This window comes from Perca flavescens, chromosome 4 (assembly GCF_004354835.1).
Source record: "Perca flavescens isolate YP-PL-M2 chromosome 4, PFLA_1.0, whole genome shotgun sequence".
Lineage (NCBI taxonomy): Eukaryota > Metazoa > Chordata > Actinopteri > Perciformes > Percidae > Perca > Perca flavescens.
Window position 1 is genome coordinate 36,219,834 of NC_041334.1, and position 26,952 is coordinate 36,246,785.

The 26,952-nt window shown below is 42.7% G+C and overlaps 1 protein-coding gene across 2 annotated transcripts in view; it reads right to left on the minus strand.

Moving 5' to 3' along the window:
- Positions 1 to 26,952, minus strand: part of pdzrn3b (PDZ domain containing RING finger 3b) — a 108,555-nt gene that overhangs the window by 79,363 nt on the left and 2,240 nt on the right. Inside the window, exons 2-3 of one of the 2 annotated variants that reach the window (XM_028576656.1) lie at positions 22,569 to 22,655; positions 20,405 to 20,512 (exon numbers count right to left, since the gene is read on the minus strand). In XM_028576656.1, coding sequence (XP_028432457.1) covers positions 20,405 to 20,512; positions 22,569 to 22,655 — 195 coding nt within the window. The remainder of the gene's footprint in view (positions 1 to 20,404; positions 20,513 to 22,568; positions 22,656 to 26,952) is intronic. The other variant, XM_028576658.1, reaches the window with a different exon arrangement.

A 26,952-nucleotide genomic window follows, 5' to 3' on the forward strand; every position in this document is an offset into this window, starting at 1 on the left:
TCAGCCTTCCATCCCCACAGCCACGTGGAAAGTGTGCTCGTGATTTTTGGGGTTTTCCGATGCACATTCACTTTTTAATCACTGAAAACGTTTCAGTGATATCTGGTCAAGCACATAGCGAAAGCAGCGCATATGTGATAGCAGATAATAGCCAGCAGAAAAAACAGACACCAGATCAGATTAGAGAGCTGAGGCCAGCGGCAGTCTGCCCCACCTTGATTCACTCCCTCAAAATGACTCCATTACCGTGATCAGAGGTAGTATTCTAGCAAAAAGAGCTCAATGCTTTCTTGGCCCGTGCAGTGGACGCGTGACAGATTTAGTGCTGTTCTTGGATCCTGTGGGGCTAAAATGACTTAATAAAGTGAAGCTGACATTTTGAGTACAAAAGTGGAAGTCTGAAGTTGAGAGGTTGGAACAGGGACGCCAGGACTGTTTCCTATCCAGTCGGACGTGTGCGTGAGTGCGCAGATCCACTGAAAACCACCCCAAACCGATCTACAGCAGAACATGCAGTAACCGTCAGCACCCTCATCTACTGGAGGAAGGCAACCATGGCAACCACTACCAAGTAAGCTTCCTGTGTGGGAAGCCTGGAGCAATCAAATAGACCCAAATGAAAATTGGAGATAATTGTCCACAGAAGCCACCTCAACCATTTTGGGACCTACACGTCACTTTATGATGTGATGACATTGCTCGCATGCGTCGATGATCAAACTTTTTTTTATTCCATGGTAAACCTAAATGTAAAAAGAAGCCCCAAACCCAAAGCTTAGTCCTAAAATAGAATCTCGCAGAAGTGGGAACTGGCCAAAATGACTTCACTTCACAAAGCTTTCCGACTCCAAAGGGTCTCAAGCTCAAACTGGCTCTCACAAAAGATGAAAACCCCAGAACACACACGGACATAAACCACACACACACACACACACACACACACACACACACACACACACACACACACACACACACACACATTCCTTACAGTTAGACTCAAACACAAACAGAGAATATTACAGCAGAATAATACAGAGCCGGTCCTCTGTGTTTTCTTGGCTTGCCAACAAGCCAGACCAGTTCTTTGAGTGCGCGCGAGATTGTACCCCTCACCCCTGCTCCGCTCTCTTGTCCCACCACTCCTCTCCCTCCCAGACATGCTCTGATGGAGAGATAAATTGAAGGTCATCCTGAGAGAACAAAGGCTGCGCTCAGGAATGTGTGGAATAACACGCTCTTGTTCTGTGGACAAAAAAGCATATCAGGGGCTGCAGCGGTGTCATATGGGCCCCGTGTCATCACTGCCGTCAATATGAGCCCGGGATTGATGACTTGATTTGGGAGAGCTTGGAGGGTGACACGCACAGTCAGCAGCTTGTAAAAAGCCCTATTTTCTTTGATTATTCTCTTTTATTATGTGAATAATTCTAAAAAGAAATGAGGTGAGATGAGGCTAAATTTGAGATTAAATTACAGGACTGGCAAACCATCAATCCAAAACTGAAATAATTCCAAAGCCGTGTCTTGTGTGCAGCTGGTTTATGCAACCAAAGCAGTTGTTATGGTGCTAAAACGCTCCGAAAAACAGCGGAGAGGCAAACTACTAAATGGATCTCTTTAAAGAATCTTGTAAAAAATGTAATTCCTTTTACTTTATGCCAAGTTGTTTTGTTTCCAAAAAATGAAATAACACATTGTGATATCACATGAACTTAATGGGAACACAGACATCAAACTGATGAAATATGAACACTTATCTAGTTCGAAAACTGATGTTTGGATAGGCATCAGAACAGGACTCTTCCCACAACAACATCCATTAGTCTCAAGCCCATTACTCAAAACGATAAAGAGATCCAACTGACACATCAAGGATATGGACAATGGAAAAATGAGATCTCTGTTGGCAGTGTGAGTCTTGCTCTACACATACACATTTATAATGCGTTTGCGACATGCGAGCCTCCCAGCTGGTCCCATCCGGAGCTGTGAAGGCGGGATGAGTCAGCCGACTGAGCTGGAAGAAAATGAATATGGCTGCAGATCTGTCATAGAGCATGATAGTAACCTTGCCAAGCTCACTGCTGACATGCTACGATCCAATAATCACATCACATCATGGAAATCAAGTATTGAAGGCTTCTGGTCAAGACAAGACAAGAATTTATGACTGTATGATCACCCAATCTGACACGGTTACCATCTTGACAGGCAGAACTATTATGTAGCCTGATCCCAGCATTACCTCGGCTCAGCTGGAATCAAATCATTAGCTACTAGCACGTCAAATCGCCCATGTAATAAGAAAGAGCTTTTACCTCAAAGATTGGCCATGTGTATATACTGAAAAAGGGGACTACATGACATCCATTATTTTGGCACTATGTAACTGATTGACGGTTACTAATGCTTACACAAGAATCACAGCAAAGCACCAACACAAAACAGGGAAGAAAAAGACTGGTAGATGAAACATTGATGTAAAAAATACACAGCAATGAAAATATGACAACAAATATTTTATGAGGAAAGAAATCTATTGTTTTTATTATGCGGTTACATACACTTACTTTGGCACAAATACATATATTTCCGTTAGCAAGGTCATTAATCTAATTGCATCCGTCTTGGTTTTCCATGGCTACATGCAAATCAGGGTAGGCCCCACAGGATGTGGTTGGAGCAACGTTATTTTATCTGCTTTTTGGTTGCATCTCATCTTCCCAAGACACAGTGTCAAGTGTAACTGGGGTGAATATGTTTTGGTGAGAAACACTGACTGAAAGAATAAAAACTCCACTAGATACATTTAGATATTCAGGACATAACTGGTCCTGATGGAAATCGACTTTTCAAAGCAGATGGATATATGGATGGATGGATGGATGGATGTTTTTTAATATCATGACATTTGGTATCTGGTGCAGGCCTAACTGGCCTGCCCTGTTGATAGAGGACACTGGGCCTTCCCTTCTCCTTGGTGGTCCCTGTGCTGCCAGCCTTTTACCCCACTCACAATAGACCACACAAACAGCTCAAATGAGAATACATTGGGGCTGAAAGTGAACAGTGGGTCAAAAAACTGGACCATACTGGATGTAGTTAGATAAGCAGAACTGGAGGGATGTTTCCCTCAGAGCAATACAGCAGATTGAGAGCCAGCAAACAGCCCCCAGGCACCACGGCGTTTGAATAAACCAGCAGGAATAGGGAGATGCTGTTTTAATTCCACTCCTCTCTTTGTCTCCTTCATATTTTCTTTTGCCAATATGGTTATGTAGCCTTTTTTTTTTTATGTGCTCCAGATGGGAAGCTGTACAGGAATGTTTTCTCAAGCTTTCTCTACACTGACCAGACTATACCCCGTTCCCTCTTTTTGTCCCTGCGTGTTTTACATTTCACAAAGCTCCTTTCAGTACCCTCGACACAATCTCTGCACAGACTTGACAAGCTAGTGATGTCACACTTTCTAATCAGCGTACAACGTGGCCATTTAGCACAACCCTTCACAGCGGAAATGTTGCACCTAAAATGGACAGCCAATATGTTGAGCCAGCAATGCAACCCACGTTTGCTAGAGCATCTGCAAAAAGCTCAGTTCAGGAAAAATATATGACAAAAGTATTGATATTTCAAGTGCACAAAAGGGCGCTCCACTGCAGACACTTGAAGCAGGTCAGTAACAATAACAAGGGAAAGAATTTGAAACAGGACTCATTTCTCTGAGACAGTGTCCAATCTCCCATACGGAGCATGTTGTACAAATCCTGAGCCCTGCACACAGGCTTCTTTATAGTTTCAAAAACCCAAATATCTAAATGATGCATTCCCCCCAGCATGCCTTGCCACATTATTTCCACACTGTGCTACCTTGGGGTTAAAACGTGGACAAATGAGTAATTAAGCTTGACATGCCAAGATTTTGGCACTGCTTCAAATTTAATTGTATATACACAGTTGATTTAAGGTTATGAACGGTATGTGTCCAAGAGAAAGAAAAAGCTTTGTGTTATTATCCTTCTTTGAATCTTACCTCAGAGTCTAGTCCTCTTTAGCTTTGGGTCTCATTCTTTTGTCAGGGCCCTGGGCTTCTCCTTAAAGACATGCTTGTTTACGATTTACAGATTAGGCTCTGGAATGAACAGCACAAAGGCAAGATATTTTTGAGGTATAAAAGTCTTTGTTGTACGAACAAGCTAATTGACTGGAGTGAATCATGGGTTTGTAGGCGGTTGCTGCTCCTCTGGTTCCAGCTGGATGATTCCTGTTCTTGTGATAAGGGGAAGGCAGTTTAACTCTCTAAGTTGACTTTTCCTTTCTGTGTGGAAGCTGGACAAACTCGGCTCAGTCAGCTGTGGCTGTCACTTTCCTCAGAACATACAAGACAACAAGGGGGGCAGGGGCGACACCACAGCCAGGTGATGGGCGTTGAAGATTACCGGAAATCCTTGTTTAAGTTATGGAAATGATATGCAGCTGAGCTGTGTTTCTCCTAGAGATGGCCCGATACCATTTTTTGCTTCCCGATACCGATTCCGATACCTGAACTTTCGTATCGGCCCGATACAGAGTAGGTAGGATTGCGAAGATCCAGGACTTAACATCGACAACTTCTCAGTCCCTCCCTCCCTTTCTGTTAAAGCCCAAAACGGTCTCCTAAGCCCCTCCCCACCACAGGGGAGAATGAATGCATGTGCATGAGCAGTGATTGACATGCAGTTAGACACCCCGCCTGGCCCTGATTGGTGCATCCGAACAGGGAGCGGTGGGTTTTTGCAAATCGCACTACAGGCTGTAGGTGGTGCCAGAGGAGCTGGATTTTTTTAGTTTTTTTTAATTACCTGCTTCATCTAGTTCTACTCGAACATAGGGTCAGTTTCGGCAAATATGACAAAAAGTTAGTTTTATAAGTCTTACCTACTGCATCTTTAACTTGCATGTCTCTGTCAAGTTACAACTCAGTGGTCATGGTTTGGCTTTTACTGTGTAATTCTTAATGCTTGGATGTAAGATTACAATGACAGTATTCTATGATGGACGCTTTAACGGAAGGACACTCAATTTTTCCCCAAAGTCCAGACTTAATATTTAGCTCTAAACATTACACATGTGGACACACTGACAAGAAACGAAGCATCATAACCACCAAGTTGCATTTTTTCCTGGGAGAGTCATACTTGATTAATCAGAGGTTGGGGGAAGAGAGAACAAATGTGCGCTCAAGATGAGGAGAGAACCATCTGAGAAAACAGTAAAAGAAAGGCTAAGAGAGAGAGTGAGTGAGTGCGAGGCTTTCAAAGTCAGGAGCAGCTACTTGTCATTTCAGCGCGATGGCACAGAATCCTCTTGGAAAAGGCAAACCAGAAGGGTTACTTCACCGCCCCTCACCGCTGAGTGAGTGGAGTCTCCAGTCTGGCCCCCTAGAGTTTCTGCATCATGTAATTTAATTCATGGGCCGCGAAACACAGCCAAGCGAGGCTCAAACAGGACGAAGACACATAAGCAGCAGCCATTTATGAACGATGTTGATTTAGTTTTTACTGCCGGACAAATGAGTGCAAAAACATCTGAGAAAGCATTTCCAGTGATTGTAATAGCAAAGTTAATCCCCCCTTCTTGTCTGTAAACATGGCAGTGCTAGAATTTAAGCGTTCTGTGAAATCTTATAGTTAGCTCTTGCCATACCGGTACCAAGTGGTGGATGTTTTATTGCCCTTGACCTCATAGTGTTGGCGTGCTCTTCCCAACAAACAAAAGGTAAAGATTTGTTTTTCTAATCCGGCAAAGCTATGTTTTAGGTTATTCTTAGATACGTTATGGTTACAGGAATGGATTACAAATGGTTACAATTATAGGAGCACAGAAAAAGAACTAAAGTCAGTTTACTGCTAACTGGCATACTACTTACCGCCATGGTATGCGAGACAGCGAGCGCATGATCTAGTTGAATAATTGATTTAGAAGCATTTGAATTATACTGCAGAGAATGTGGGTAGTACTACGCATTTCCAATGGATTTGAACGCCATCCTCCTATTCCTGTACCATTCTTTATTGGTTGTCAGGTGCTGCACACTGAAAGGAATTGAACTTCTGTCACTGCAATGTGTCAGAGTGGAGTGAGAAGACGGAGGGGCAGTCGGCTAGGTAGGCCACGGGGGAGTGCAAAAACATTTGCCCCCCCCTCCCCTCCCCCATGTATGAAGCTGTGCTCAAGTCCCAAGCGAACACCCAGCCTGACATCTGATTACCCCCCCCAGCCTGGTTTGAGGCTTCTGTGAATCGAGTCAGAGGAAGGTCACAGATGAAAGGAACGTTTGATCGTTTTGCTCTGTCGGCCTGCCCCTATTGTACACGCTTAGATAAATATTGACTAGATTTGGAGGGCCGTGTAAATTGTTCAGTTGTAGAAAAGTGGGGGAGATAGCTGCGGCACGCTTAAAGGAGTCCTTCAGGCTTTGAACATGTTTGAAAGTGTTGACTTTCGCCACTTGATGAATGACTCGCGCTTCAAAGAAATCCTGTGATAATGAACTGTTTGCTCACTTGAATGTATGTGTGCCGTACGTACATGCTGATGTCCACAGTTTTAATGCAGCTGCGGGCGACGTGGAGGCCGAATCCGCTCATTTAGCACTTTCCAAATTGAAAGTGATGGATGAGAAATGTATTTGTCTAGACACATTTTTGAACGAGGTTGGCTCACGTAAGGATTTGTGTATTTGTCTAAAAACCTGCCCGATGACTCCCTAACAAATGATGTTGTGTAAACACACAGAGCGGATGAAGCCGGGGGGGGGAACATCCATTGTCGCTCACGTTGAGCCGCTGTGCACAGTGAGTCTTTCAAACAAAGGTCGCAAAGCGCCGCACATTTGGTTCAGATCAGTAGGGTCGTGACCCACACTGGGTATATTTGGACCTTTGCACCAAAATAATCACGGGCCTCTGACTCTGCTGTGACATACATTAACAGTCTGGAACCACTTCTCCTTCTAACCCCCCCACCACCACCTAAAACGTGAACTTTCACGGGCTAGTCAGTGCCCTGAACACTTCCTAATTATTGTTTGAATTATGTAACTTCTGGAAGAGGAACTGTTTCTTGCAGGAGGCAAAAAGGCTTTTCTGGGGGCAGGAGAGTATGTCGGCGTTACGCACTGCGGTTGTGATTCGTCTGCTGGGGCAAGTCGGCGTCTTGGAGGTGAGGCACTGTGGGGAGGTCCAGATGAGACCGAGAAGCTTTCGTTTTCATTAACCTATACCTTTATGTAGGGCTGGGCAATATGGAGAAAGTGAAATATGATATTTTTGACCAAATACCTCGATATTGATACCGCAACGATATTGTAGTGTTGACTATTGGTGCTTTCACAAAATATTTACACAATGAGATTTTTGATAAATAATGTGGATATAATGACTAAGTGGGTAAAGGCAAATAACAGAACAGTTACAACAGTCTGGTAAGTTCAGAAAATGACATCACTTTACTGTAATGCAGCCTTTAAAATTAGGAAAAGACAACACTTATGCCATATTACGATATCCAAAATCAAAGACGATATCTAGTCTCATATCATGATATTGATATATTATCGATATATTACCCAGCTCTACCTTTATGTACAGAAAACGGCCACACATGTGGTTCTTATTTTCACAGCAAGCTTAACACGCAGTCATAATGTTCGAAAATATTATTGCAACCATTGAATCTACTGGCTTTTAACAAGTGGTGGCATACCCCAAAAAAATAAAAATAAAATGTTGATCTGGTCCTGCACATGTAGGGGTTTGCCCTGGATGGCGGCCCCAGAGCCCACTGGCCCCAATGTTGTTTAAGGCTGTTGTCTGTGGACAGCCAGAGCTGCAGCAGTACTGTACAAACAGCACCAACTCAAACTTTCCAAAAAAATCAGATAAAAAAGGTCTTGTCTTGATGTGCCAAGGTACAGCTGGGAGAGGGCTTACATTTCTTTGGCTCCGATTCAAGGAATTTGAGTCGTGGAGCAAAACGTACACCCTTTACCTGTGATACCTTGTTTAAATCTTCAACTGCTGGGTAACACAGCAGCTATGCACCAAAAACTATATTTTGTCCAGACATTCAAGGTTTCCTTTCATGAACACATGTTTTTGTTTCTTCTACTAATAAAATCACAGATAGAGCTGGGTGTGGTTTTTTTTTTTTTTTTTCTAAGTCATGAGCCCAAAAATAAAGGGGCTTGTATAAGATCCGGTGTGTGTAGAAGCCAAGCCCCGGCAGTCAGCATGCCTTTGCTGAGAGACAGCAGCTGCTGGCCTGATATAGAGGAGAGACATGAGAGGCCACAGTGTTAAAACCAGGCTCGGCCGTTCGCAGCCTCTCTAAGGAAGACTGTAGAAATTCTGGGATAAAATTAAAGAATTAAGTCATAAAGGATTCCAAAGCCAAACAGAGCGATGCCATTTTTTTTGCCCTTTTTCCCCTCATTGTGGCCAAATTCTGCGTTATCTACATCAGTCCTACTTCAGGTGGCTGGATTCCTGAGCTCTCATATTTTCCAGCTTGTGTTCTGTTTTCGCCACGAGTGCGTGTCCTGGCAGAGTAAGGCTAGATGATGCCACACGATATGAAAACAAAAGAGAAAGAGTTATCTGGTGCAAATCTAGGTCGTATCTGAGAGATGGTGGTGATCCAGCTTATAGCAACGCTAGGCCGAGCAGAAGTCAAGAGGTTAAGGAGGATTAGGTGGGTTAACTCCAAATGCTGACCTTAACATTCAGAGAGAGAGAAAAGGCCCTCTGCAGAATGAATTCTATCAAATATTCAGAGCAAATGGACACAACCAAATCCAGTCTCTTTTCGCACCATAAACAGAACCAGGACCCTCATCTTCATCATCTCATCTGCCAGGTACATGACTGCATCCCAGTTGAATCTCACAAAACTCTTTTTGGCCTGTGCGGACTCTCCCCTGTCTTTCAAAACACATCAGCACTCTGCAGGAGAAAAGGCTCCCTGCTTTACCAGGCAATACATTTTCCATCTTCCCTCTTGGCACTTACCTCCTCCTTCCATTTACTTTCAGGGTAAACTGAGGGGTAAAGAAGAGGGGAGTGTGGAAACTGTAGTGACCAAAGGCGAAATTTCCTTGTATTTAAAAGTAAGCCCAAGGCAGCTTGGCTTATGGTGTTGAAAAAGAGCCTACAATGGAATTACAAAGGCCTATTGTGCAGCCAGGATAGGCATGACGTTAGAGATATTAGAAGTTAAATTACACTTCTTTTTCTTTTCCTGGCCTGCTCCGACTTTCTGCTTTGAGACCACTGTTTTCATAAGATGGCAAGGAGGGAAACTATGCTCTTTCAAGTTAGCAGGGAACTCGTACTCTGGGGGATATCCTTTACCACCTGCACATATCAATCACGCATTTGGCCAAGCGCTCGGCTGGAATATGGAGGGAAGAAAGGGGGGGAATCTCTTTGAATCTCACTCCAAGATGCAGACAAAATGGCTGCCACTGTGCGTCTGCTGGCATACCTCTCTGATTAAATGCTACATATTCTCGCTGAGGTTCCAATCAAAGCACCCCTCTGTTAGCGGGAAGTAAAGGTATCTTTATTGACACCATGGCGTTGACGTTGGCACAGTGCTCTGTGCTCTCAGCCGGTGGTCCTGGGCTTCTCCTGAGCCTGCCAGTTATTTTCTCTGCCTAAGCACGATCGTATGTCATAATCTACACAAATTTGTGGACACAACCTATTCAACCCCAGGTACAAGGTGTACCATTTGGAGGAGAGGACAAAATGCGCTGTGGATCATGAGTGAATGGCAGAGGCGAGTTATTAAACATGTGCTTGCGATAAAACAGTTTAATAGAACTGCAAGCTCATGCTGAAATGCAGAAAAATCTACTATTCACAGGTGGGCTCAAAATGATAGTGCTGTCTTTCAAGCTCTGTCCAGTCATATTCTGTAATGCGAAAAGCGATGGATAGTTTTCTGATTACTCAGTAATGCAGAACATGTGGCATATATCACCGTATATATATGCAGGTGGAATTAAAAGACAGAGAAGTGTGCACTTGCAGGGAGAGCACCTGTATATACTCAGAGAAAAGGGAGTATTTGGAGAGAGCCAGCTTTACTTCCCACTATAGAATAACTCATCCTCTGAGAGGAGGGGGGGAAACAAATAAGACATGAGCAGGGATGTCTGAGGGAGTCGCCTGCAGAACATCTCTCTCTTTCTCTTTTTCTCCCTACGCCCGATAGCTGAAAAGCTTGCTCAGTGAGCCGGCGACGGCCATTCCTCCAGGCTGTTTGTCAAAAGGAAAGAGGAAGTCCTGAATGAGACGGAGAGGTAACACTTGAAAGGGAACATCTCTCTCAGGGGAACAAGAGAAAGGCCAGAGCAAAGCGGCATAACAGAGGCGGAAAAGCGCGCCGATGAACAATGTTTTCTATTTGCACACATTTGCATGAGAATAGGAAGCGCAGCGGCCACCAGTTCCACTAGTCGGCTGGTGAATGGAGGGGAGCTCTAAACCTCCTCATGAGAGGCCAATGGGAAGCACATTTAAAGCGGGATGTGTCGTCAGGATTAGTCGGAGTGAAGAACACATTTTGATAAGGGACACCTTCTTTGCTGTGGCCCATCACTGCCAGTTGAACCATATAGGCCTTTCACCATTCACTATCTAGAGTGGGGGGGAAGTGGAAAAAGAGCAGGTACGCATGTTAATTGTGCACTGCAGGATTACTGCAGAAACATACAGTATGTATTCCAATTAGCTCACATACTGTATCACTGAACATCTGTCATGTAGCAGGAGGGGCAATTATGTACGGTGATGTCAACCCTGTGTGTTTTGCATCTGTTAAGTCCTAATGGGGCCTTACAGAATGAAACCTAACATCTGTTGGCGGCCGTTTCAGCCATCGCCGCAGTACTGCAGTGTGTACGGGTGGATTAGGCCCGCTTCAGAACAGCTTCAGGCTGAAGGTCAGACTGGCACTTTTTTTTTTTTTTAACCACAAATGAGAATTAGCTTTAGATCACCAGAAGTACTGTACCTCAAATGAACAAATAGTGTAACAGAATGCATGAAATGCTGCCAATAGGGGGATTTGATAGACTTTTCCACACTGCAAGATAAATGGTTATTGTAGCAAATAAAATCACAGCCTACACAACTCCACCTACAGAGTCCATTCAAATATGCTTCTGATAACATTTATGGAAATAAATAGGCAATGCAGTGTCTAAATTTGATCTGAAATACTTACTCGTGACCTAAACTAACTAAGCTGGTCAGACTCATTTGCATTAGGTTGAGATTGAGTGTACTACACTGCTATAGTTCGCCACGCCACATTCATCATGTGCTGTTTGGCAGTCATCGCCTGCTCTATAGTGAAGGCAGCAACCTGTGGCACGCCCCCTCGCCGAGAATGTAAAGTACCTGAATGCTAGGAAGCAGCTAGCTGTTAAATTCCTTAACTCGGACCCTGCTCTCCTTTTTATTACCCGGTTGCGTGTTTATAGTAAGTCTTGCACCTTCATAAGCTCTGAGGAATACTGTAGGATTGGGCATCCAGAACCGGTTCCAAGTTAAAAGTTACGATTCCAATGGAATCGTTTCTTTATTGGAATCGTTCAGAAGATTTGGTTTTTAAATCCGATCATTGGTTCCAAATTTAATATGTGCAAGTTTTGGTTTTCGTAGTGCCCGTGGAGCAGTGGGGCTCTAGTGTGGCTTTATTTTACGTTGAGAAAAAAAAAAAACATTGTAAATCACCATTGAATCAAAATAAAACGTTCCTCTTATTTGTGAAAAAAGCATTTGACCTGTTTCAACTCCACCCCTCAAAGAACCGCGATCGAAAGAAAGAATCGGAATTTGAATCAGAATTGTTAAAATCAAAACACTAAGGAAGAATTCATTTTCATGATTTTAAAAGTTCAGATCAACCAAAGTGCTTCAGAATGGAATCTATTGCGACCATAAGGGCCTTAGAAGAGTACGGGATGCACAACAAATGCTGAAAAAACTCTTTTCTGTTGCACTGGTGATGTCACTCTGCAAAAAAAAAAAAAAAAAGAGTCAAACCTACTGTACATGATTAACAGTGAGTTGAGATTAAAATCATACAGAGCTGTGGGGAAAGAAATGAAGTCCACTTTATCATCTCACTGGACTGGAGCAACAACTGCAATGGTTCCATACGAGATGAAGACAACCAAACTCTGGCATTTTGATTGATGAGGGAAATCTATAGCCTATAATCTGCTGAGGGAACCATGTTGGATCATAAAATGCCTCACTAAGTCACGTTTAAATCACTGTCGGTCCTATAGCCATTTCCATAGAATCAAATACATGTGTCACAGAGTCTGCCACCAACTAGTGAGACATGGGATCAGTGTAATAAATCAGGAAACTCCCTCTGTTTATCATCAGAATGTTGGCACTGGTCATAAAACTCCAGTTGTTGGGTCAGAAGAGAAAAGACTGTATAGGCATTGTTCAACTGACTTTCTATTCAAAAAAACATTCCTATGAAATGTAACAACACAAATTCTACAAGCAAAGCAGCATGCATGTCAACATCTTGTGATTTATTCTTAAGTCTACTGCTGAGGCTTGGCAGCCTGTTTCTTTCATATACAGTAATTGATTCCCCTGCATGGAGCACTCAACATCAGCAGTCCCCCATTTCATTGTTATGTTTGCCATAATGCCATTATCTATCAGCTCTAAGTGGAATAAACTACCTCTATATATAGTTATAATGTTAAGCACTCTCAGTTTATTTGACAAAACCACCATGGGGGAAGTATTTTACTGTCTCGAGTCATTTCTGCTGACTGTCCCTAAAACTCACACGGACCAGTAAGAAAAGGCCTTCAAGATCCCTGGCTCCTCTGCAGCAGGAAACCAGCACAAAGATTTACAACTTCTTCAATGTTGGAGCACAGAGTGAGTGGTCCACACAATGGATGATACATCTTGTAAAAAAAAAAAAACTGTCAACGCTTTCATTTAGCTGATGGTTTTAGAACCGTGCCACTGTTTTCTATTTCTGTTTTATTCCCTCGTGAGATTCCTACTGTGATCATCTCAAATATTGACAAAGGTACATTGACATGCGGTGCTATTTTTGGTGCAGCTGAACAGAAGACTGGCATAGGACTACAGTAGAGTGCAGAACGGATACACATACAGTTTAAATACATGGGGCTTCTTGGTACGCGGACAGATTGGTGTCAATATTTTTATTTGATATATTCCTAATTAAAATGCACATGGAAATGGTACAGAGAAGTGAATACTTATATTAGTTGCTCAAATTAACATGAAAACTTGACAACTCTAATTTACAGAACAATCTCACCTCAAGGTCCACAAAAGGAGCTTCAAAATGTTGCTAACATTGAATTGAAACATTGCATTCCATTTCCTTTTGAGCTGTTTCGTAGTAATTAGTTTGACTTTGCCCTACTAGTTTTGATGCTTTTGTTAGGACATTTTATGTAACTCTTAAATTGATCATACAAGAGGAAACTGCAAATGACTCCCTTTAGTGTGATTACCTGTCTGTCAATCTATTTATCTAAAAATTGCTTCAAACTTTTATGTCTCAGGAATTCAACCAGATGGAAACACACTTGTGTCAAGTGTGCTAAGCCAGTCCCGTCCCAGCCCAGCCAGAGAGAGAGAGAGAGAGAGAGAGAGAGAGAGAGAGAGAGAGAGAGAGAGAGAGAGAGAGAGAGAGAGAGAGAGAGAGAGAGAGAGAGAGAGAGAGAGAGAGAGAGAGAGTGTGTGTGGGCGGTGATTAACATGCTGCAGTCAGGATGCATTTCAGAGGGGCACTGGGAGGAAACGACGGGCCATTACAGCCCAACTAAGGGTCTGTTAATCAGCCTATTAGGGTTTAATTGAGGGTAGTTAATTAGGAGTCAGTGGGCAGTCTGTGCTTGGGGGTAAGGCTGACGTGAGAAGCAGCTGGCAGAGCAACCTGAGACGATTGTTACTGATCCATTTACACAAGAACCGTGATTGAGTGGCAGAATAATTTGCCTTAATTACACCTGTCTATTTCTGCGTGCTGTAAACTTTTTAGGAGCCATAAATTAACCCACTAGCTCCAACGAACAAGGAGCCGGGGCGAGACTGTGTTGGAGCAGAGCAAACACAGTTACAGTAGGCCCAGACTGTATGTCTCCGCAAAAATCATCAAGCGCCGGTCTGCCTTTGAGGACACAAGCTGTTTAAACTGAGTGGAAAATACAATATTCTGTGTGTGTGTGTGGAGGGACAGAGACAAAAGCAGCCTTCTGGCTGCAGCGAGGCATAAGCTCACCTCACACCATCTCTAGACTGACGTCTCCACATCTTAAACACCCCCCCAGTCACACACACACACACACACACACACATATAGAGCAGTGGAAAACAAAGGTGTGCTTGTCCTCGCTTCTTAAAACCAGCTCTGCATAGGGCAGCGGCTACCACCAGAAGCTGATTATGGACTCTTAAAAGTTAGATTTGATTTAATGTCCTGCTCCTGCCTCAGCTGGACCACGGGGCACAGGAATGTGACTCGCTGCTAGGATTGGCCTGCTTAGCCCCGGGTGGATTCATCCTGTCTAGATCCAGGCAGGAGAAACAGAGCAGTGCCACATTCAGTTTGCCCATCTGGGGAATAAACACACTGCCTGCACAGGGGCCAAAATCCAATAAAGAGCCTGACAAAGGCCTGCTTCTTGCCTAAGAATGCCAAACAACATGTGATCCCCCTTAGGGAAATAACTTCTATGTCTGTTTCTCATAGCCCTCCGGGTCAGAAATAACGCCTGGGCAACTTTTGGCACATGTCCTGCTGAGGATGCCATGTGCTGTGACAACTTATCAGTGACAGTGGGGTCCAGCCAATCACACAATTCAGTTGTAATCTTAATTAGTTAATGACATGCCAAATACATCTTCGGATGTGACACCTGCTGTCAGATACATAGACATTACATGTGCTCTGGTTCGGGAGCAATACTCAATAACAATCAGTGGATTTATGAAGCATACAGAGCTGACACACACTGAAAGTGTAAAATTGCACTTGAGATCAGCGATGTACAACACGCCATAAAATACAGCGAGAACAGTACTGAACACGTACTGAATCAACTATAATGAAACTGAGCTTTATGGCATCACAGCCTTCCAGGGATCAGAATCTTATCTGGAATGTCGAAAGGAAAAAGTGATGCATCTAATTTGCAACAAAAGGCAGCACTTTGCTTCCAAACTTGCCTTTCTCGTTGCCGAATAAAGGCTCATTGACATGCATGCTTCAGATCATCCTCCCACACAGCTCACTTCGCATTTCAGTCAGTCACTGCTAAGTGCTATCTGTCAGGGTTTTGAGCTGCGTCTGGCCTGGTGACTTGACACTTAAGTAACTGTGGGGAGGTTTGAGGTGTTTAGTGGCTCACTGTGGGTAACCTCGCAACTCTTACAGCTAGTGACAAGTAAGAAACTGCAGATGTGCTGCCTTAAGCAGTGTTACAGTTCTAAATATAGATGGGAAATAACTCTCAGCAGCTTAAGATACAATGCATTATTTTTGCAGTACTAATGAGATAAACTATTTTTTCCTCAAGTCTGAATCATCTACAATGGAGTTAACTAGGCCAAAAGCCCACTGATTCTTTGATACTTAGTATAAGCTGTAGCAATATGGTCATGGGAACAGGTTGTGTCAAACACAATAAAGCTAATCTGGGTGTAGGGAGTTACAAAGTCTCAGGGCAATTTTATATCCTTTGCCAATAATAAAATGCTATATTTAGAGCAGCCTATTTTGCATTTCAGACACGCTTGATTGTGACCCCTGGCATTTCTCCACCACAGTCCTCCTGCTCTTCTTCCAGCTAATAACCCCCAAAAATACATTAAGCATCTCAAACAGGTTAAATGAACAGAGGTAAATGCCAGCTATTCCAACTCGCATTATCTGTCAACAAAACTGTGCCAGCACAAACACGCCTGCTATTTTTGGTCCATGTCTTCCGACGCTTTGTTGGATCAGGCAGTCGACGCTGAATGAAAATGTTGGTGCTGTTGAATTATAGCCTTGCAATCTCCACTTTTCGATTCAAATGACATCCAGTATACATTTTTATAAAAACGTTGTCTTAGCAGGGACACATTCCTGCCCCCCACCCCTACATCCAAAAAAAAAACAACTCAAACACAACCTTCGCCTCCATAATAGAAACTGGCTTCTCCCAATGTCAGTTTATTTTAAAGTAGTTGTTGCTGTTCGCCCTCTTTGACCTAAGAATGTTTGCTAAGGATTTACAAGGCGACATTTACGACGAGCAGCCCGGGCGTCTCCATTCTCTTCCTATTTTCACACTCAAAAAGCCCACACAGAAAACATCCCCTCCACTCCCGAGAGCTCAGGCGTGGTTCTGGGATTCTGACATTGGCTTAGCCGTGTTTTACAAGCAAAGAGGCTTGAAGAAAGTTGAAGGCCAGTTTTTCTAGAAAAAAAAATAAAAATGCAGCATCAAACTCTTGCCGGAGTTCCAGCATTGCTCAATGTGAAGTCACATTAAAGAAAGAAAAATGCTGGGATTACATTTATATGGTAGACGTGTTCACATTTTCTAAAAAACATGTAAGTATACAATCGGTCAGCTAATCTAAAAATCCGAGTCCTTCATACCAGACCAATCCCCTTTGTAACACTGAATCACGTATTTATGAAATCCCGGCAAAACACAGATCCTGACCAGAGTGCTCAGATTTTTTGCTTGCGGAGGGGGGGCTAGTGAAAGCAAACACAGCTCGAGGGTTTTTATGAGAAAAATGTCCGGCTGAACAAGGAGGCATTCATGTGCTGATTCATACCAGCCTGTAGCTCAGTTAGAAGACAGCCATCTGCTATCACACTCCCCCGCTAAGAGCCGGTTATATTAGGATGAGCCGTGGATCATCATGTACTGTACATGTTACATCCATATAGACTAGAGGATGGATACCCGACCCGAGCCGGGCCGGGCCGGGTTCGGACAGATATTTAGAAATGATGTTCGGGTTCGGGTCGGGCTCGGTCACATCAGCGCTAGAAGGCATTGAACATTTTAAATTTAAAACAGCTTAATATAGGTAGGCAATGGGCCTGTTTCACTTGATGCAAAGGTTCGTTTTTGTGATTAAAATACATTTTAAATATTACCCCGACACTGTCTTCCTCTGTGCGGAAATTTGTTGATGTATTTAACGTGCGCTTGTTGCCCCCGTGTGCGCTGATGCGCTCATCTGTTGACATTTCCGAATGCCTTCCTACAGTCGCTTAATAAAAGCGGGCTTTCCGACACAAACAAACGTACTAATGTGTCATTGTATGAGCTTTTTTTTTTTTTTTTTTTTTTTTTTATTTAACTGTGTCAGGCTCGGACATAAATATCTTAATGCCTGTCGGGCTCGGGTCGGGTTCGGTTACCGCTCTGTCGGACAGGGGCCGGGCTAGGACAGAAAAATGCGGCATGAGCCACACTCTAATATAGACTAACCCCTCTACTACAGGTAGAGAAAACAGCTCAGCGGATGTGGTTTTCTGCCTCCTCAGGTGAACGCGCTTTTCCCAGCTCCATGATATATGATTGTTCTTTTTACACAGTGTTTAATGCCCCACAGCAAGGCTTATGCTATAGCTTGTGAATAGCTGTCAAAATGATTGCCACATTATCTGTCCACTGTCATGAGGGTGGCGACACTAAAGCATTTTCTGAATTTGGTCTTTAAAGCTGCACTAATCAATTTTTACGTAATAAAAAATATTAAACGTAAATCAAATGACTGTGTGACTAATGTGAATGGATTTGCTGGTAGTGACAAACCCCCTGAGAGTCCTCCCCTAACTATGCAGTTCCCCTCAGCTCCATAGAGCGTTTTGGCTTCTTTTAGCTCATTGTTTTTGGTTTTCCAACTCTGCTCCAATCAACCTTGAAAATAAAATAAAAAAACTTTTTTCTTTTCAGTTTCAACTGCAAAAGCTGATTTAAGATAAGAACTTTTTTAGATTGTTCATGAAGCTTTTCTGACTTTTTTATATATATATATATATATATATATATATATATAGTCACTTATAAAAGGAAAAATGTGTGGTTTCAGCTGGTTTCAGGATTTTCTCTTTTTTTATCATTGTAAATTGAATATCTTTGACTGTTAGTCTCACAAAAGCTCTTTTGAAAAGCAACGAATGTGTCTTTAAAAACAATTTGAGAACATCACCTTGGGTTCTGGAAACGTTTGGGTATGAGCGGAAGATTAAAAGGTTGAATCTAAAAGATAATCAACAGGTTGACTGGTGATGAAAAGTAATCATTAGCTGCAACCGTGATCACAAAAAACAAAACAACTATGGCTTCTTTAAGGACTCCTGGTGTACTTTGACTACAACAATCATCCACCGAACCTATGAAACTGTTTCTATAGATATGTGTGAAAGAAAAGAAAAAAAGAAAGAAAGAAAAAGGTGTGATTAGAAACCAGATTTGAAGGCTTCCGCTTTTCTAACGCGCTGCGTCCCCACACAGGATGCGAAATAGGTCGGAGTTACGAGCTGTTGGTTTCAACCCACGTGAAACTGCCTTTGGGCACTTTGTATTGAATTGCTTTGATTCACCAGAGTTCACGGACCCAATCACCCGAGGTTAGAGATGCAACCCGCACAATGTCAAATGTGCATATATACGTCGTTATTACGTTGCATTTCTTATTGTGGTCAGGACAACCATGACATGGAAGTTTTTGCTTTAAGCAGCTAACAAAGGGGGAGTCTTCGAAATACGACCCACCTTCACTATCAGGTTTCCCATCTGATGAAAAGCGCCAATGTGGAACGACAACTCTGAACTGTCTATACATTTCTACTTCAATGGCTGAATGATTTATTGTGTTGCTTTTTGTCTAGTAATCTCTCACCTCTTGAAAAGAAAAAGGTCACTCAATAGGGTCCTTTGCTACCTCCTTAGGCTCATCGCGTTGTGTTCTCCTCATCGGAGAGATTTTTGTGACTTAACCCACAATAGCTCAAAAACAAGACACACAAGTGCAGCATTATCCTAAAGCCAAATCTGTACTCTCTCTTTTCTTTTTTCTTTTTAAAGCCGATGAAGGGCGAATGGCTATCTCATCACAAAATCCTACACAAGATATCTTCTCAAGTAACCAAATACAGCAACATCTGGTCCATTAACATGATTCCCCAACCATCATACACGCCCAGGCTAAGCTCATTAAAACAGACACTGCAGATGCACGCAAAGATACACATTGTAGTTCCACTCGTACACGTTCATGTGACATATGAGCTCATCTCTCTTCGCTCATCAGCTTGTGGCCCACTTGGAGTCTTTTGTTGGCCTCAAGTCGTCAGGATACGAGCGAATCGCTGTCCTTTGTAGTCGAGTAGCGGGTCGCTTTGAGACACTTGATTGTGTTACTGGAAGATTAGATATGAGGCCAAACATGTCACGTCTCAGTAATGGTGCTGCCATACTTACAAGCACGATATTTAGAACCAAAGCGTGAGGCTTGTGCCAGAGGACTTGTGGCATTTTTGTACTGACTGCATAAATGACAGGATAGAGTGATCAACGCAGTCCAGATGTCACGGTCGTCTTTTCTTGTAAACACTTTCCGCAAACATCTCTGTGAGCAATGTGCCGGTCAAAATGCTCCGGGGGCAATTTCACTGAGGTTTGACAATAAAGCCCGCGTCAAACCATATTTGTCATCTTGCGGCACGCGGTAATACACACTTGTAATCCACATAAACATCTCTGTTCAATGCAGCCATTGTGCAAGATTCTGCTTGACAACTGTTCTATAAAAGCAACCTTTGTGATGTGGAGTTTTTCAACGCATCCCTCAAGTTGACCTCAGGGTGAGCTAGCCTTTCCACACAGGATTCTGTTTCAAGGCGAGAGGAGGATGCTACGCGACAGCTCTGTCAGAAGGGATTTGTCGTCTAGGAAGCGAACACAGGGCTCTTTCTCACTCAGCAAAAACAAAGACAGACAACCCTGCCTCAGCTTTAACATCGGTCTATCTGCAGCGATGCCCCACTTAACGCAGCCTTTGTCTGAGTGGTGATTGGTAGAAGTACTGTACATGGTGAAACGTTTGCTGCCTGCAGGATTCACTTTCTTGAGCTGAAATAAAAGCCCAAAATGTAAATGCTCAAAATTCACAAGGGGCATAAATATTGAGCGGTGGGTTCGTGCTTCTTTACTGTCGTCATCTTTATAGGGCAGACAGCAGCTGTCACATAATCCAACTTCCCCGTCTACAGTACATAAACCTCCTCCATATGAAATACTACAGTGTTGGCCACATACCTCTATTATTCGGTCGTGGATTTGAAGGCCTTCTTCCTTGTCTGCTGGACCTTCCTCGATGATCTTGGATACAAAGATTCCCTCATTCAAAGTGCTGTCATTGTCGTCCTATGGAAAAAAATTGCAGTTATTGGCCGTGTTCCGGCAATGTTTAGGAGAATAGTGGCATACGCATTTCTAAACGCAAAAATCTTCAAAATTTAGCGCTGACGGGCACCTGGCTAGCTCACCTGGTAGAGCATGCGGCCATATATGGAGGTTTACTCCTCGACGCAGCGGCCGCAGGTTCAACTCCGCCCCGCGGCCCTTTGCTGCATGTCACTCCCCCTCTATCTCCCCTTTCATGTCTTCAGCTGTTTTATATAAATAAAGGCCTAAAATGCCCCAAAAAATAATCTTAAAAAAAATATAAATATATATTGGATACGCTGATATCTTAACAAAAGAAGTGTCCACTCAATCTCTCAATCCAACTTGGTAGGTTACTTCTAAAAACCCTGGGACCATTATGCAGTCCCCCCCCACCAAACAAATACTTTATGTGAGTCATCTATATGGTCACCCAACAACACACCTTTCTCACACACACACACACACACACACACACACACACACACACACACACACACACACACACACACACACACACACACACACACACACACACACACACACACACACACACACACACACACACACACACACACACGTTATGATGCCAGTTGAGGTGAATGGAAAAATAACTCCTTTTGTAATTTGTGTTAAACAAACCCTTTAACCCTGCCCTTAAGTGTGGACTTAAGGGTTAGCTTTAACTTCAGATGCTTCCCAGGCCTGAAGGGGCAATTCTGGCCTGCAAAAGGGCCTAAATGTTGACATGTGGACGTGTTGGATGGACACGAGGTAGTCTACGTCCCACACTGTGGCCATGACCCCAGAATCAGAGCTACGACATCTCTCTAAAGCGCTCTTTTTAAAACCACAAGAAATGCTTCCTACACTCCTGCTGAGCTCTGCAACGCAACTTCAATTTATTCAGGATACTTAAAGAAACCTCAGAAGTCACAGCGCTAACTTCAATGAATTATTTCCGGTCTGCTTCCTCTTTCAGGGGCATCATGTACAGTACAGTGTTAACTCGGCAATGCTTTGCTACAAATCTTTTGACAAACTTACTACTTTGCTTTACAACTAGCCCTATCTTCAGAGTTGTAGACAAACTAGCTCTTCCAGAGACCACAAAACCTGGCAGCTGATTGCTCTTACCAAGCCATGCCAGAATAACAGCCACATAAAGCACGTGTGTCAAAGGGCTACGGGGATATTAGCTATTTCCATTTTAATGAATAGCTTCTTACACAGACTGCTGATTTGAGGCGAGCAGGGAAAGCGAAAGCCAAGTATTATCTCTGCTCTCTTATGGTTGGGTTTGATACATGGCTCTGTCACAAGAGCGAGAAAGGTTGCAAATCTACTCTGGTAAAAAACACTGCTTTTTATGTGTAGATCTTTTTATAGTTTCCCGCTATAAAAAGTTTTACTATGGTAATCTATGTCGCTGCAGAAAAGTGCGTCACTGTGGCAGTGGAAAAAAAACAAAAACAAAAAGCCCTGTAACAGTTGATGAAACAGATATGGGGAAAAGCATTTCAATAGGACCTCCGCTGCAGAAAGAAGCTCCATGTATGGAAGAGCTGTAACCAGCGTTGAGATATTTTCAACCCTTCACTCAGCGGAGTGTGTGGCATCATTAATGACTTTCAGCTCAGAACCCCGAGGCAGAAAACATAGTAGCTGTGAAAAGACCCTTTCCTCTCCTCTGCGTTTACCTCACCGCCAAAAATCCCCTCAATTAGAGACACAACAACTGCGGCCAAAGCCATAATCCCAGATTTAACTCTCATAAAAGTAATGATAGTTTTTTTAATCTGTAATGCCAAATCCGCTAAACCCGACCAATATATAAACACAATAAACTTGATAGATGCGGTCCATCTATCCGCAGACTAGAAAACACATGCATGACTGTCTAAGCTGTGTCCGTCAGTAATGAGAAAGCCTGTAGTGCTTCAAGTATGTGCTATTCATTCCTGGGTTGCCATCGGACACTTGGCTGATCACCGGGGGGAGATGAAACCTCCAAGACGCTCGGCTTTCAACCTACCGCGCATGGCCTTCCTCCTATGATGTTAAAACCCAGAGATCCATCCTCACGAAGAAGGACAACCGTCAAGCTTAAAGTCTCGCCTTCCTACAGACAGACAGACAGAGGAGAGACACGTCAACACAGAGATGGCAGGAGGTTATAACATGATAATGCATTACTAACACGAAAAGGACAAACAGCCTCCTCTAGGCTACACCATAAGGGGTGGTGTAAAAGTGTAACTGTGAAAACTGTGGCTTAATGGCACCTCTCTATTTATACCTTCACAAGGGCGGAACAATTAATTCATTATTTAATTAATTGATATCAAAATCACAGTTTGAAACTCAAATTGCAAGAGCTAAATTAGCCAATATAACATAGTTAACAGCTTCTTCTTCCTGTGTGTAGGAAATTAAAGTTTTACACACCGCTGACATATCGCTGGCATATTCTACTTAGCTGTAGCTAATTGGTGTTAATTCTGTGAGTTAGCGAAACAAAGAAGAGCCTGACGTTGTTACGGACTGTTCTCTAGTTAATAAGCTCTCTGCCTGCCTGTGTCTGCGCTATTAAGAATAAGCCACAGATGGTTTCGGCAAAAGATAACTTCGCTTAGTACACAAAAAGTCCAAAAGGCTGGCGAGTCTTTCTCAAATTAAACATTCTAGCTAATCAGCTAACTAAGACAGACAGGTAGCGAACAGATAACGTTAGCGCTGTAGTTATCAAAGTAAACGACAGAGAGGTGGCGGACAGAGTTGTTGGAATTGCATGGTTAAACTTTTAGCTACATTATGTAGGTACGTTATGCTTATCAACCAAAAAGCTCTGAATCTCAACCCGACTCGGTACTTAGGGCTATGAAGCCGTTCAAACAGTAAATCTGTGAAGCTAACGTTAGCTTAAGCTGCTACAGTGCTGAGCTGTCAATAGTAGAATTAGGGGTTGTTAGTTGGATATTGTAATTGTTATTAACAAATAGAGGGCCACTGCTAAATGTCATAATTATATCTGAATGTTATTGAGTAATGACATGTAATATCTTAACGAATGTCGGCTAAATTGAGCAGCTCTTCTATGGAAAACTTGCCAAGTTTACTTCAAACTTCACTTTTCCCCAACTGACTAGTTGCGGAAAGAAAGATCTCTGGGAGGACCTCAAGATAAGTTTGTGATTATTCTTGGTAAAAATTATCTTTAAAACTGTATGCCTAGAGTTTATTATCATAAAAAAGAAATCTATTGCAATTTAAGTCGCAATCCCAATATTGGTAAAAAAAAAAAAAAAAAAAAAAAAAAAAAGAAAACTACAATTGAATATCAGTCAGACCTAACTTTTACCATTCTCCGAGGCTTAGCCAGCCCAAAGGCCAGAAGTGACCAGTGAGTCCAAAGAGCCAACAACCCTTCCCTCTCACAAACTGTTGTCCTATGTAAATTAATACACAACAGAACCACTTACTCAGTGGCAACATGACATGAAAACCTCTGGGAAACTCGCAGAGTCAGCTCTTAATCGGTTTTTTTCAAGCAGGACTTAGAGGGGAGTTAGTTATGAGGTAACATAATTTCAGCTGCCACTCCAGTATGCTGCGACATAGAGAGACTAAATATAAAGCTTGGCATGTACAGTGCCCTGACTGCCATGTATTCTAAAAAGACCATCATGTGCATGTCAGGCCATTCAGGAATGTGTGCTCATGCACTGTGCCTGGGCAGCATTAGCGACACATGCTTCCACATTAAAGTGACTACAGCCGTTGCTGTCGACAAGAAGACAGTTGGGCATCAAGTGAAAAAAAAAAAAAAAAAAAGGTAACAGGCTAGTTCATCCACTTGAGTTATACTGAATCGGCCACAAGCCTCAAAACAAATTGGATGGATTTTAAAAGGTGTTTTTAACATTTGGTCTGCGAGAGCCATTAAAATGAACTCTGAGTAATTAAGGAGAGTTTTTTTTCCACATCTGTGAACACTCTAGCGAAGCTCTAATCCCCAAGAATGAAGTTAATCTCTTCAGGAGGTTGTGTATTTACTAAAACAAAAAGGTATGCCTAGGTGATGAAAAAAACCTGTCCTTACCACCAAAAACCACGCTGACATCACATGGAACCTATGTCAAGTAAACAAACGTTTAACATTAACTTTAATGGGAAAAGAAGAATGGGGCAGTTTGTTACTGAGGAAAGAGAGCAAACAACAAAGCGGTGCAACGTTGCTTACTGGTGACTTGGCACACTCACAGCGAGTCTTCACCTCAGCAACAGTCACACTTTCCTAGTCTGTCCTGCATCAAACTGCTTCCCCTCGGTCTGCCTCCTAATATAGTGTATGTAATTATAGTGTAGGTACTGTTATGCAGAATAAAAAAGAAGAAAAATATTAATTCACAAACTATTGGCCTGTGATTAAAAGGCAGAGACTCTGTGGCCTGGTGATTGAAATTTCAGATTGTAGAGGATGTGGTTTGGTAGATTTCAAATCAATTAAGAGGATTATTACCCAGTGAGGCTAACGTATGCATACAAATGAAGCAGCAGCTTAATCAATGTCTTTCGTCGAAGGGTTACGTTCAAATATAATAGCCAAAACTCATGTTTTCAGTGACTTCTGGTAGGGCTGGGCGATATGGGGAAAAATCAGATATTACGATATTCTTGACCAAATACCTCGATATCGATATTGCGGCGATATTCTAGGGTTGATAATTGGTGCTCTAACAAAATATCTTCACACTTAGATTTTAGATAAATAATCATCAGTAATGTGGACATAATGTCTAAGTGGGGAAAAGGCAAATAATAGAACAGCTAGAACAGTCTGTTAAGTTCAGAAAAGGACGTCACACTGTAATGCAGCCTTTAAAACCAGGAAAAGACAAAATGTCATATTACGATATTACGAAATCCAAAATCTTAGACGATATCTGGTTTCATATCACGTTATCGATACAATATCGATATATTGCCCAGCCCTACTTCTGGATAACTTTTATTAATGCGATCTCTGTCATATTCAATTGGCACCTATGCGTTCGAGATAACTAATGGACTGCATTATACATAGATTCATGCTTTTAAAATTATACCACAATTAGCCTTATGAGATTAAACCCATGATTACCCAAATCCAATTCAATGGAGGCTCAATCGGTTTGATGTCTTGTGATGTACACCCTTTATCGCATCAAGTAGCGAAAACACGGTCATCCATAGCAGCTGACGAGGAACTCTGTTCAAAACAGAGATCTGAGGCTGAATGGAAAGTGTGACAGCATTCTAGCAGCCCTCAAGTCAACCAGACGGAGAGCTGAGCTTTTTGTTTTTGCTTTGTTTTATTGCTCTGGCTGGCCCACTGAAGCGGTTTGAAAAGTGTTAGGACTATTATTGGAAACTCAAGTCAGTTATTCCACATAGCCAGGTCATCCTGATCTCCCTCACAGTCACACTGCCTGGATAATAAAAGAAGACATTAAAATCCTCCATCTGGCTCAGGAAGCCTAAGCCGAGGAATGACGGAGATGCACAAAAAAAAAAAAAAAAAAAGTAGGTTACTTGTCACGATGGGCCTACATTCCCTCTTTGACAGCGATTCGAGGAAGAAATATGTCACAACAAATCTGCATTAGACACTTCTCACCACGGAAATTTGGATTTGTGAAATATGGCTAGCAACGGATGCAATGCGTTTAGTTGTTCCAGGGTCATGGCACTGGGAATGCTGGCTCACTAGCATGGCTTCAAAAGGAACAGAGCCATCATACATGTCATTACCTGGGCTGTTCCTGTTTCGACAAGTCAAAATATCCCCTGTGAGAGAAGTTGGAAAGGCAATACGTGTCACCAAGTCTGATAACAATTGATCACTGACATCATGTTAGGCCCTGAGAGAGTTTCAGTGGCAGTCTGCAAGTCGCCCGCCTCCCACAGCTAATCCCACTTGTGATGCTCCGTTTCATATTGCCATGAGTGTATTGAGGTTCTCCCACCAAACAATCCTGCTCTCTGCTTGACTGGACCCAATGAATGAGCCTTTCGAGAAAAAAAAAGAAGCTTTCCTACAAACCACATCATCCACAAAATGTACTTTCTTCTTCTCCCGACCTGCTCTTTCTCTCATGAGAGTGGTTTCCAGGATAATTCCGGTATCTTTTATGTATGTTCAAGGCGTTTTAGTAGTAGTTAACATTAGTAGAGCTAATACACTGACGGTATATATCTCAGTGGTAGGACTGAAATGCCTCTGTCAAACAAACTATGATAATCAGCTGTGCTACTGGCCCAGCAAGCTTCTGTGTACCAGCATGAGCGATTTCACCATTTCCCCGCATCAGTGCTTTTGATGCGCAATTTACCAGTCTACCGGAACACATTTTACTGGGAACTGAGTCCATAACAAA